The 12,826-nt window shown below is 36.9% G+C and overlaps 3 protein-coding genes across 3 annotated transcripts; all 3 read right to left on the reverse strand.

Annotated features, from left to right (window-relative positions):
* Positions 1-5,045: 5,045 nt before the first annotated feature.
* LOC18017202 (pentatricopeptide repeat-containing protein At5g06540) lies at positions 5,046-7,008 on the reverse strand. The gene has a single exon (XM_006399063.2). It carries the CDS (start codon positions 7,006-7,008, stop codon positions 5,146-5,148), a length of 1,863 nt encoding a protein of 620 aa, XP_006399126.1. The 3' UTR covers positions 5,046-5,145.
* A 174-nt stretch (positions 7,009-7,182) lies between these two features.
* LOC18017203 (F-box protein At5g06550) lies at positions 7,183-8,952 on the reverse strand. Its single transcript, XM_006399064.2, has 2 exons — positions 7,601-8,952; positions 7,183-7,471 (listed from the first exon to the last, which is right to left on the reverse strand). The coding sequence occupies exons 1-2, from the start codon at positions 8,887-8,889 to the stop codon at positions 7,228-7,230; spliced, it is 1,533 nt and encodes a 510-aa protein (XP_006399127.1). The 5' UTR covers positions 8,890-8,952; the 3' UTR covers positions 7,183-7,227.
* A 383-nt stretch (positions 8,953-9,335) lies between these two features.
* Positions 9,336-12,221, reverse strand: LOC18017204 (myosin-binding protein 7). Its single transcript, XM_024156271.1, has 4 exons — positions 11,838-12,221; positions 10,089-11,672; positions 9,928-9,974; positions 9,336-9,759 (listed from the first exon to the last, which is right to left on the reverse strand). Exons 2-4 carry the CDS (start codon positions 11,472-11,474, stop codon positions 9,657-9,659), a joined length of 1,536 nt encoding a protein of 511 aa, XP_024012039.1. The 5' UTR covers positions 11,475-11,672; positions 11,838-12,221; the 3' UTR covers positions 9,336-9,656.
* Positions 12,222-12,826: the final 605 nt, after the last annotated feature.

A 12,826-nucleotide genomic window follows, 5' to 3' on the forward strand; every position in this document is an offset into this window, starting at 1 on the left:
GTTCCCGATCTCTATCCGTAAATAAACATGGTGCACTACTTTTCGTTTTAAGATGTCATCATTCAATTCACAAACTCCAATTCGGAGTTTTGGCTTCATACATCGCTTATTATTCATATACGGATTTTAAAATACATGATTAAATATATAATTATGTACGTACAAGTATAAATATCTACCAAACAAAAAGACTATATCATGCGAGAAATTAAAATACGTAATAAACAAACTTTTGTAAATATAAACATAGAATATATGTGTGTATATTTGTTTATAAAAACTTAATATTACATGTTATTAATATGATTACATGTTCATTTTGTTGCGAAATAAATATCACACTAAAATACAAGTAATATTAAATTCATTAATTAAGAATACCGTCGGTATATACCTTTTCACAACACCATACAAATAGAAATGGATATGAATGTCTACATAATATATTCTTAAGAGGAAATTTTTTTTGTCCAAGTATTTCCACTAAAGTTGTAAAATTGATAGTTCCTTAACCTCTTTCGTTTTGTTTTTCTATAATTATTATATCGAACAGAATACTTTGCAATTCAATTTCTAATTTCTCTTAAAATGACTGAGACATGTTCAATTTCTTCTATACAAAATCATTGAATAATCAAACGTAGACGTGTTCGGCCTATTCGAAGTAATATACAATCTATTCTACATATACACACACGCGTATGTATCCATATGATAATTTGTACATTACAGAAAGAAAAAAGGTGTTAATCGGGTGATTTTTATTTTTATTTTTTTTCCCACGACTTTAAAACTTTTAGCATTAATTCTTTTTTAACCTTATTAGCTTATCAGATTAGCCCTGACGAAAGACAGCAAAAGAAGATAAAATAAAAATGACAGTTATGTTTTATACGTTGCTTTTGTATCTTTGGAAAATGTACGAAAAAATGTGAGGCTTTAGTTGCATCTCAGGTTACCAACGGGAGAGGGCACCTCCTAAAAAGTTGGTTTTGGATGCTTTCTTCCTGCCAATGATGTTATGTACCCAAAAAATTTTATTTTCTTTTTCTTTTTTTGGTTTGTTTTGAGATTTATTTAGCTTTCATTACTGATTTTTTCGGATAATATATATTATTGGATTTATTATCGTCACTTTTTCGCAAATCTTGCGTCTATATATATTGGTTATATTGATATCTCTTGACGTTAAATCCACTATATTCTTCATCTATCTTTCTATAATCTTTACATCTATATAATTAATTATATGATTGTTCATCGTATTAATCTTCATATTTTTCTTTATTTTAGTTAGTGTGAATTTTAACTACATACAGTATCTGTAAGACATGCGATTACTATATAAGTATCTATCTATCTATATGGAAGGTAAATATACTCATGCAACGTTTTGAGGAATCTGACAAATATATTTTAGCTTGGTTAAACTTGTTCGATTTGAGTTGGAATAACAATTATCGAAAAGATTATCCTCAGCTAGAGATTACATCTAACATTCTATTTGCCCATAATGATATTATAAAAGAAAGATCTAGTTTGGATGATACGAGGGTAATGCTGTATTAATTAGACACTGTCATATCAACCTATAGAATGAAGCGCCAATTAAGATTTCTTGCCTACTCCTTTGTACTCCTAAAGTCTCCTAGTAAATCACTAGTACTGTTTTGAAGCTGGAGAACACACATCGATCCGCTAGTCACATCACGCATGGTTCCAAACACCATTCACTGGACTCACGAAAATCAGTGACTCTAGTCCATAACCTATGGGTTGCCACCATGCATGGGATTCTAACGATGCATTGGCTATAGACCTGGCCTCGCATTCTAATTTGATGCAATCTCGACCCCGACCCTGTTAACATCACTTAATCGATGCGATATAAACTACTTAAATTAGTGAAAGTCCAACGTCAACAAGTAGACACAGTAGCCAGAGATTATTCTAAGAAATCGGACACCATGAAGGAGTTGTACTATAGCTTCTATTATATTGTTTCAGTCTATTAAATTCGACGTCACAAAAAGTATTTACAAAGGTACTAAGATTTAGGTACTAGATCCAATGCATTGTCCTTGTATCTAGTTTTGTTCCCATTCATAATAATAACTGCCAAAGCTAATTTGGCAAATTTGCATAGAATCAACCATAGGTTCTAACAATTTCTGAACCCATGAAAAAGTAAAAAAAAAAAGCACTAAACCTAAATTATCTAATTATATGATTGCTGCAAGCCTCATTTTATGTAATAAATAATATGTATATTTGTAGTCATTTTATTGTTGTTGTCCTAGCTTTTACTAGTATGTTTAAGTGGTGTGATTTGGTGAATTTGAACCTGGGATGATTACAACGGCCATGATTACTTTTGAAAAAGTATATTCTTTTTTTTTTTTTAAGAAAATGGACTTTCAATTGACTTACGTCTACCAAAGGTACAATAATAAAGTTTAAATTGCCATGTGAGGTCAACTAGATAATTGAATGTATAATTTTGGTACGTTATGTGTAAGTGTTTGTACTGCCTCAATGTGTAGTCACGTACAGTGGGCGAGAAAGCTACGGACAGGTTGTGAATATGTCAAGAATCGATGTCTTCAGTCACAAACTCAATAAATGAAGCAGGCCCAACATTTTGTTCTCTTCTTCCTTCTGATGAAATAAACGGCTTCTATTGAAACCTACGTTTTGTTCATTTCTGTCATTGGATCCTGTATGGCGCAAAAGTTTCCATTTTTTTCTTTGCGTTTGATTTTGCTTTTACATGTTACAATAGAGACTAGAGAATTCTTTTAATTTAAAGAAGAAAAGAAAAAAAAAACAAAAACCAATCACAACTTTTAAGTCTTTAAACCGTTTAAACACCTTTATTTTATTATTTGTAAATGTAATCATTAAACAAACAAAATCTACGAGTTATAACATTAGCGAATAGCGAAAGTAATTTCTGAAAAACACTTATATATATATGTATGTATATATACGCATGTATTTTTAATTCTTACATGAAACACAAACACACATGAAACACACATACACAATCAGGCTGCACACAATGACACACAATAATCGAAACCTTAATTCAACAATTGCTGCATGGTGTTTATATATGTTAGATTTTAGCCAACTCGATCGAATACATCCAGATTGAGAAAGTTGAACCTAATAAGCTTTCTTGAGCCTCAAGTACTAGAAAAAAAGACCATACGTAGATGATCTAATATTCAAGATAGCTATGTAATACTCAAATCCAGGTATTGTAAGTGTATCTTCTCATCAAATATTAATTAGTAGTTCTATAACTTCCATAGTATACGCACGCACTTAAGCACTTAATAAATAGTCTAGTCTTGATCAGAGGGATACATGTCTAGGTGGGGACAAATAGCCACAAGAGATGAATGAGAATGTATACACGTGTGGGACGTGGCGAGACAAGTGGGAAGATGAGTCAACAAGAGTCTCGAGACTGATCACTCAAATAGAAGAGATAGAGAGATCAAGAGACAGAGCACACTGTCTGGTCGGTAGTTGAAACGTTAGTTGTCGATTTGGCGCGCCATCTCATATATTTTCCTTAACACTGTATGACATAACACCTTCATTTCTCGAAGAATTTTTGTTTTCCTAAGCTTTTTAATTTTATTTTAATGGATAAATTATTAAAAGGAAAAACTCTCACAAATGCGAGGGAAAAAAATATATTATAATCAAAGCGTTTAAGTGTAGGAGGATGTATATCGTTAATGTTGTTCAATCGTGGCGATGAGAAGCGTTTAAATCATTGGCCAAAACCAAAATCAGATTAGAAAATTCAATCAGCTTCTTCGCATTTGGTTGATGGGACCAACAGAAAAGAGTCTCATAGCCCACGTGTCTTCTTCTACTCAAGGGCGGCACCGCCCCTCTTCTCGTTTTTATTTGGTTGCGGTACTCTCTATAAATTTATAATGCTAAAATTATTACTCCACATTGCATTAAAATATATACTAATGCTTAATCTTTTCTCCTAATAACTTAATATATACATATATATATATACGTAACCAAAACTATATAGTCTATCCTAGTACTTGTACATGTACGTACATACGTATTACGATTGTACCTACAGTCTACTCCATCAACTTAATTACGAGAATATACAAATGTATTTTTGTGTCTAGTTTTTTACTGGTGTATTTTTGTCTCTAGTTTTTTATTGGTGTATTTTTGTGTCTAGTTTTTTTATTGGTGTATTTTTGTGTCTAGTTTTATATTCTAATTAAGCAGTAAAATAATGACGATTTTAGATAATGGCAGAATCGTACTTGAGCACAGGCTGATGAATCATGTATTTCAGGACCGGTGATATTAAATATTTTTTTGGGGCCAAGTATCTATAAATTATGTTAGTATAGTTGGTTTTGGTCTGAGTAGGCATGACTCTCCTTGCAGGAGTTCAATCTTTGATAGATGCGCGAAGTAGTTAAATTTTTTTTAAAAAAAAATACTTTACTAATCTGTCCCACATTATCAAACATAGAAATTTTTAGAAAGGGAAACTGCACTATATATAATAATCTTATTCTTAAGCTCAAAATTAGTTAAATTATTGTGAGCTTAAACTAAATTATTAGGTCTGAAGGGGCCATTTTTATTTTTCTTTGGAAAGATTTTAGGAACATAATAACTTCAAATTTTTTATATACACAGTTTAGACAAGTAATGCGCTTACGCTGTGAATCTCTCTCTAACTTAAAGGTTAAAGCATCAATTGCTAAATCAATGCATAAGATATGTGTTAAGAAAATAGTGATTTATTCGCCGTGCCTGTGCTATCCAGAATTTGAGATCCAATTCAATATTTTCAATATTCTAAGGGTTCTTAATCCGAAAGCGGATAATGAAATTCTGGTACCTTTAAGTCCTTTAGGGTCTCTCTGAGTCTGCGTTTTTACTCATCTGTAGATCGAATAAAATCAACCTTTCTTTCTAAGTAAATATTTCCTTACATAGTTACTTAAATCAATTTTGTAACGAAAATGGTACAAGTTTGCAATAAAAAATCATAAACATAGTCATGTAACTATGTAAATTTGTGCTATTGAAAATCAAAAATCCTATACAAGATACTGAAACAAAGAAGTGAAGTAAGTGTCACCAATAATCTCTGCAGGAACATAATCCATTTTTAAAATGATGAAATCTGTTCCGGTCTCGTACAATAAACTCTCTACCATAAACCTCAGAGATATGCTTTGTTACTGTATGACAATCGTCACATACCCTCAAGTTCTTCACTATCCTAACAGTTGTACCAGGCTTAGTCTTCATCAGACCATATGCAATTGCAAGTTTCTCACTATGCATATGAATCGCAGTCTCCTTCTCTTCCTCGTCTATATCAAAAAACGCATCACCTGTGTTTCCTTTATACCCTATCAATCTTATCTTCCTCAAAATCTCTTCCCACTTCCTTTTGATCTTACCCATTTCAGGATGATCATCTCCCATGGAGAACTTGTTTATCTTTCCATCAATCTCTATTAAACTCCACCCCGGTGGTTTCTTAACAAGCTTCTCCTTCATCGTGTCTCTCAAGCTCTCGATTTTCTCCCATTTTCCTGCACACGCGTATATATTTGAGAGCAAGACATAGTAACCGCTATGTTCTGGATTCACCTCTATCAACATGTTTCCTACTCTCTCTGCCACCTCAGTGTTCTTATAAATCTTACATGCTCCAAGCAAAGCTCCCAGTACAGGAGCATTTGGCTTCACAGGCATTTCAAGGATAAAGTTCTCAGCTTCAGCTAGTTTTCCAGCACGGCCAAGCATGTCAACAATGCAGCCATAATGCTCGAGTCTAGACTCGATCACATAATCCCTTTTCATGCTCTCATATATTTCCAAACCTTTATCAACTAACCCACCGTGGCTGCAAGCTGAAAGAACAGCTGTGAATGTAATATCACTTGGGATAAACCCTAACCTAACCATTTGGGAGAAGTAATGAACTGCCTTGTGAGCATGTCCATGCACCGCAAGACCTTTGATTATCGAGCTCCAGCTCAAGCTATCTTTCTCAGGCAACTCCTCAAATACACGAACCGCTTTCTCGATTTCCCCACACCTCCAATACATATCCACAAGAGCTGTCCCAAGGATAAGATTCAGAGTCATGTGATTCTTGACCACATACTCATGTGCTCTTTCTCCAAGCCCAAGCGCACCTAAATGAGCACAAGAAGAAATCACGCTCACCATAACCGTCTCATTCGCAACAACTCCTTCCCTTTTCATTAGTTCGAACAATTGAATAGCTTTATCGAAACAGTTGTTCTTCGCATACCCATTGATCATAATACTCCAAGTCACCAAATTTCTGTGGGGCATTTCATCGAACATCTCTCGTGCATCATCAGCCATCCCGCATTTACAATACCCAGCCACCATAGAAGTCCACGAAACCACATCTCGAAACTTCATCTGCCCAAAGATTCTACCAGCAGCACCGATCAACCCACAATTAGCGTACATGTGAACAAGCGAATTCTCTACATAAACATCATTCTGGAATCCGAATCTAACAATCTGTGAATGAGTCTGCTCTCCCATTGTCACGCATTCCATCTCAGTAGACGCTTTAACCAAAAACGGAAAGGTGATGTTATCTGGCCGAATACAAGATTTCAACATCTGTGTGTAGAACCCAAACGCCCTGCTAGGCTCTGCGCCAATGGAGAAGCCGCGGATGAGTAGGTTGAAGACGAAAAGATTAGGGTTTTGAATTTGGGAGAAGATTCCGTATGCGTATCCCAAGAAATTGATGGATTTGTTAAAGGTGTAGTCGTCGATGCAGAGAGCGAGGAGACGACTGGCGACGAAAACGTCGGAGGCGAGATGGGATCGTATGAGGAAGCCATGGATGATCTTGAGGTTGGAGAAGGAAGAGCAGGATTGGAGCAAGGCAAGCTTCGGGTGTTTCAAACGAAGTGTGCTGAGCACTATGTTACTCATTCTCTGAAAATGTACCCCAAAGTTCGCAACTTTATAAGAATCTATCATATAACGGTTAACTTCCTCTGTATTTAAAGTTTGACTTTGCTTGCACAATAAAACGGTAGAGCAAATGACTGTATGTAGATTTGTAACAGAACATAAACAAAGTTGTGTCAAAGGATATGGAAGATCTTTCCGAAAAAAAATATTTTGAAAATTTAAGATGATGTTTTGTCTTTAGAAAGAAAACTTGAAAGCACCAGCTTTGGAATCTGATACAGAGTCCCAGAAAGTAACTTTTTGTTCTTCGGCTCTTTTCTCTTCTTCTGCTTTCTTCTCTAATTCTTGGATAGTCCCGGGGTAAACTCCTTCAATGGCCTTCTTGAATTTGTCATGCAAATTCTCTCTGTCACTTGTTCCAGAGACGAGCTCTTTAGCATTTGGTTTCTTCAGAAAGTCCAACACATTCAACAAATTCCTCCTGCACAAGTAATGTTTCTCAAATCAGATCAACTCAATTCACAATATACGAAATTACATTCCTTCAACGCCTAAACTTTTGATTTTTAGATACTCAACAGGATCTAACATCTGAAAATGAATCAATTACCTGCTAACATAATTCTGAGTAATGGCAATTGACTCCTCCAGGTTAATCACCAGATGCCACCATCCATTAGGTACGAACATCACCTCCCCGGCTTTGCATATACACTCAATAGGTTTCTTCTTCCAACTCTTAGTATCACCATAAAAGTTCATGAACCACTCTATTATTGAAACAGGACAAGCCACTTCTGCTCCATCAGGACTTGGATGCACGCCCGGAGGAACCACATCAGGCGGGAACAAAACCCATTTTTTCGACCCTGTGATCACCGCATTCCAAGCAGATGTCGAGTTAGGATCAATGTGGAAAGATGATCCTGATCCGGATGGCCCAATTATGATCCATCTATAATCAGGTCGCTCGTTTCCTAGAACACTAAACAAGTCCTCTCTGAAATACACAGGAACATCATATTCCGAATCCAAAATCGGAACTTTCTCTGCAAACTTGGGATCAAACAAGTACAAGGGCCTTTCTTCACTAACACTATCAGAATAACTAAAATAGTTCTCGAGCTTCATTTCAACTGAACCGACTGCGAATTCGACATCCTTAGCCACCTTAGTCAGATAATCTTTCGACCATTTCTTAATGGCAGGCCAGTCATCCAAACATCCCTCCAACAGAACCGGCTTATTTGGTTCCTCAAACTTTGTAATGAAGTCTTCAACAGAAATGCCTCTCACCCGGGTGACATTGTCTCTTTCGAGCCATTCAGGTTTCATTTCGAGATTCGCGCATAACCAGCTCTGAAACAGATAATCGGAATAGAAGTCTCTAGTCTTCAAAACCGATTCAGCAGCTCCGGAAAGTTGGAATTTCGGGTGACAAGCAGCTACATAGGTAGATTTCCACGACCCGGTAAACAAAAACTCGCCTTTTAACTCATCTAACACGAGATTTCTCCAGAGAGGCTCGTGATTGGCGAAGATATAGAAAGATTTGGTTACAGTAGCCAAAACACCCAAATGGGTCGCTCCGAGAAGGCCAAGAATATCCAAAACGAGCTCATCGGTGAGTATCTGGAGATTACCTAATCCAGTGTTTCTAGCATTCACCGCACCCCGATTGATGAAATAGAGGTTCCCAAGAGGTTGAACTCCATGCTCGCGCGCTGTACCTGTAGTTTTCAGCTTGAACCCTGCTCCGTCATCTTCTTCTTCTTCTTCTTCCTCTATTAGTGGAACACGTTCATTCCGAAGAAGCTTTTGTCTTTTGGATTTGGATTTACGCCGTCTATTACGAAGATTCGAGGCTATCAACAGACTCTTGCTATTGCAGATTGGCATATTCGACGGAGCTTCAGCTTCAGCGGCGAGGGTTTTGGGTTTTAACAAGCGACTTTCATATTTCTCTTTACACACTCTTCCGATTTCATTATGTTTCTAATCGTCGTAATGCGTTTAATAATTGAACCGGAACAGAAAAATCAATCCAATTTCTTCTTGGGTTGAACCACTTAAACCGTAAAAACTAATTACTGAATTTGAGCTCTTATTATTTTTCTGATTATCAGATTTTGATACGTGTCATCAGATTCTGATTATAAAACAAAGCAAAGATGGCTTCTTGAAGTCATCGGGCTTACACCACTGGGCTTCGATAGGCCCATCATAACAATTTTACCAAAAAGAAGATGGCTTCTTGTCGGTAAGGATTGAGAACTTCGACGATCAAAACAACACCAAGTTCCTTTGTTCCGTTAACCGGAAATTTTGAGAGAAGATAAAAACTGAAAGAGTTTCTTTCCAGAGGAAATCCAAACAAGAATGTGGAGAAATTATACACAGCTTACAGTAAAAAAAAAAAAGACGTGCCTTCCGTGTATCCTCACCGATCTCTTTAGACAATAATCAAACCCCATACAAGACATTATGCATCCCAACCCCAAAAAAGAAATGAAATATGGCAAATACAATACAAGAAAGAAAAAAAATCTGCACATATGAGAACAATTTTCTCAGAAAACATGAAGATGGAGAATAATGCAGGCACATCACTGATTACTCAGTATTCACAGTATTCAAATTCACCGAGTTGGAGAATGCGATCTGTTTCACACTTGCGTACTTGAGAGACACCTCCATTGCCGTATCCGAGGAGTCTTTTCTAAAAGCATTTTCAAGCCCATGTTGTTCCCTTGCATCCCGTTCATGTACCTGCATTTACCATTTTAAACACAACAGTGATAAGTATGTAGTTTCAAGCCTGTACAAGTATCTTTGTCTTTTGTTATTTGCAATTCATCATTTGTAATACTCAAAACTCAGGTCCGATAAGCTATTTGAAGCACATGCTAATCAAAGTTTGAGACTGTGTTCGCTTACTTGCTTCGACGAGCCTTCTTTCTCCATAAAACAAAAGATGTGATCCACTGCACAGGAACAATCAGAAGAATCAGTTACTGTGTATATAAATACTTAGCACACGTTGCTTCCCATCAGTATAAAGATCACAATCCATTGATTGGTATAAGAAACAAAGTCACCTTAAAGAGAGATATGAAACTGAATGCTCCAACAATAGATGCTTTCCGCAAAGGCAATCTCCGTTCTGGGATAACATCCTTTGATAGATGCTGAGCAATTTCTTTCAAAAGAACCATTTGAGCTTTCTCAGTTCTCATCGACATGATTGCCTGTCTCATTGATTCCCTGTCAGCCTCTAGTGCTTGAAGCCTCATGTAGAGTTTCGTTATATCAGGATCACCAAGATCAGGCTGATTCAATTTTTCTCCATAGCCATCAGCCGTGTCATCCCTAAACTTCTGCTCAGCAACACCACTATGAGATACGCCGTGATGGACAGAATCAATGGTATAAACTCTATCATTCATGTCATTATCTCCTAATTCTGATGAGTCACCCTTACCCTCAGCGTATGAGGCATCTTCCATTTTCTTGAAGCTACCGCTCTTGGACCTTGGGGAATCATTGGAAAAATCAGGCCTTTGCTCCCTAGTTGTTCCCAAAAGTGAAGTTGAACTACCAGTAGAAACCCTCCTGAAATGTCTCTGACGCCTAGGACTCTGACCAACCACCACCTTCTCCAAATAAGCTCCCCCTCCGGATACATCACCATTAGACGGAGTAAAGCTAGGAATTCTCTCCATCTGACTTATCCTCCGTTCCAAAGTCTTCAAATTTTCTCGGCCATGAGGTGAATCAGTCAGTGGGTACTTTTCAACGTCGTCAACATCAATATCGGCCTCCAGGGGATCTGGGTTCTCATTCACGTTGCATTTAAGAGGAGGGTAATCATACGTAGGGAGGTCATACTGGAAGTCATTGTCAGCCATGCTCGGGTTACGGCTAAGCATGTTCTTCTCCCCATCAACCTCTGCCTCAGTGACCCCGTAACTCATCATTCTATGCCTGTAAGCCTGAGCTTCATAGGTGAGAGCCTGAATCGTCTGCTCCCTCTTATATATCAAATCTTCCAGAGCCAAAAGCTCTTGCTGATCATGCTCCATCTTCTCCTCAGCAAAACGCTTAAACTGTCTAAGCTCCATTTGGATCTCAGCCTTCTCCCTCTGCAACCTCAATATCATAGACATTGCCTCGCTTGCAGCTGTGGAAGCAGCATTCCGCTCTTCGTCAAGCTCAGCATACAGATCTTGAATCGATTCCTGTTGGCTGCTAACGGTTTCACGTAGCAGTTCACATTCGTTCTCGATTTGAACTTTAGCATTGGAAGACAAGTCCAGGTCGTCAAGCGCAGGTATATGGAATCGTTTCTCATTCTCAAATTCCTCGTATTTTCTCTTCACAGACCGGATCCAAGAATCAGGGGAAGCGTAGTTGAGAGAGCAATTGCATCCACAATCACAACATCTGACCACATCCCGTGGGGGAGATACAATTCTCAAATCCATAACTTGTACAGTATCCAATTCACAATCCCAGGATATGGCACATAACAACCACCAAAAATTAACCGAAATTAGCGCCAAGAGGAAGACCTGAATCGCACCAATCCCTAAGCGATTTATGAAATTAGATTATCCCGGGAAATTGGAAACCTTTGTTGGCTTATGGGGATATCAGATTTTTTCGGTAAGCTGAAGCGAATTCTGCGAAACACACAAGTTTCTCGTAATTAGCTCATTGTGTAAAAGTCAATTCCCACCAACATTATTCAACCTAAAGCGATCACTCGAGTTTTCTCGTCGCGAAATTCAAAAGCTTCTTCCATCGGGAAAAAAGCAAATAGAACACCGTAAAATCGAGAGACTTACCTTCAACCACCAAGAACAGGGAAGTAAAAGCCAAACGTAGGAATTTCCCCGGAAAAATAAGCTTATCCAAAGGAAACAGAAAGCAGGAAAGCTAATAATATCTCCTCTTCTCTCTATGACTTTCGGGAAATTAACAGAACCAACAATTTCTCTCTCTTCTCGCTTTTCTGCGCAAACGAAAAAAAAAAGCAGAAAAAAAAAAGAAAAAGAAAGCTTCGTGTTCTCAGAATCGGAGGTAAAAAAAAAAAAAACAAATCGTGGAAACGAAAGAGAAGAAAGAGAGAGAGAGAGAATTGTTCTTCCTTTTTCACTCTGGTTTTTGAAACCCTAAAAGGTTCTGTTTTTATCGTTCTTTCATTTTAAATCGATATGAATCGAGAAAAGGCTTTTTCCCATGGAGGAGGAATGTTATTTTTGGTAAATTCGAGTGGTAGAAAGGTTAATGAACGGTGATGATGAGTTTTTAGTTGAGATCAACGGCTAAGATCTTGGTTAGATGAGGTGTCTTTGCCTGCGGAGAGTACAGGTCAGCTAATCTGGATTTTTAAAAGAGTGTAGATATATATTCTTAGATGCCTCATGTAAGAACCAATTACTAAATTCATGTAAATTAAACGAATTTCCAATTGTATCTCATCTTTTCGAATTGTGTGATCTTGTAATAAGACAGATATACACACATGTATCCGCAGAAAATAACTATACATAAAATTAGTACATTACATACATTTTTAATCATTTTTTTTTTGCCAGAGCATTTTTTACTTAGTTAATAATATTAGGCATCCGAGTTCGTAACAGTTGTGAGCATACATGTAAAAGAATCTCGAACGAAAAAAAATGGATTAAGTGGTAATCAACTACTTTGACTAAAAATTAAAGTATAAAACCGTACGAAGATTCTTTGTTTGAGAATTTGAGAAATACTTCAACGGTGATTGGATGTTTCTTATAAAAACTTTTAGTATTGTCTATTTGTAATTGTGGAG

This window comes from Eutrema salsugineum, unplaced genomic scaffold, assembly GCF_000478725.1.
Source record: "Eutrema salsugineum unplaced genomic scaffold, Eutsalg1_0 scaffold_2, whole genome shotgun sequence".
NCBI lineage: Eukaryota > Viridiplantae > Streptophyta > Magnoliopsida > Brassicales > Brassicaceae > Eutrema > Eutrema salsugineum.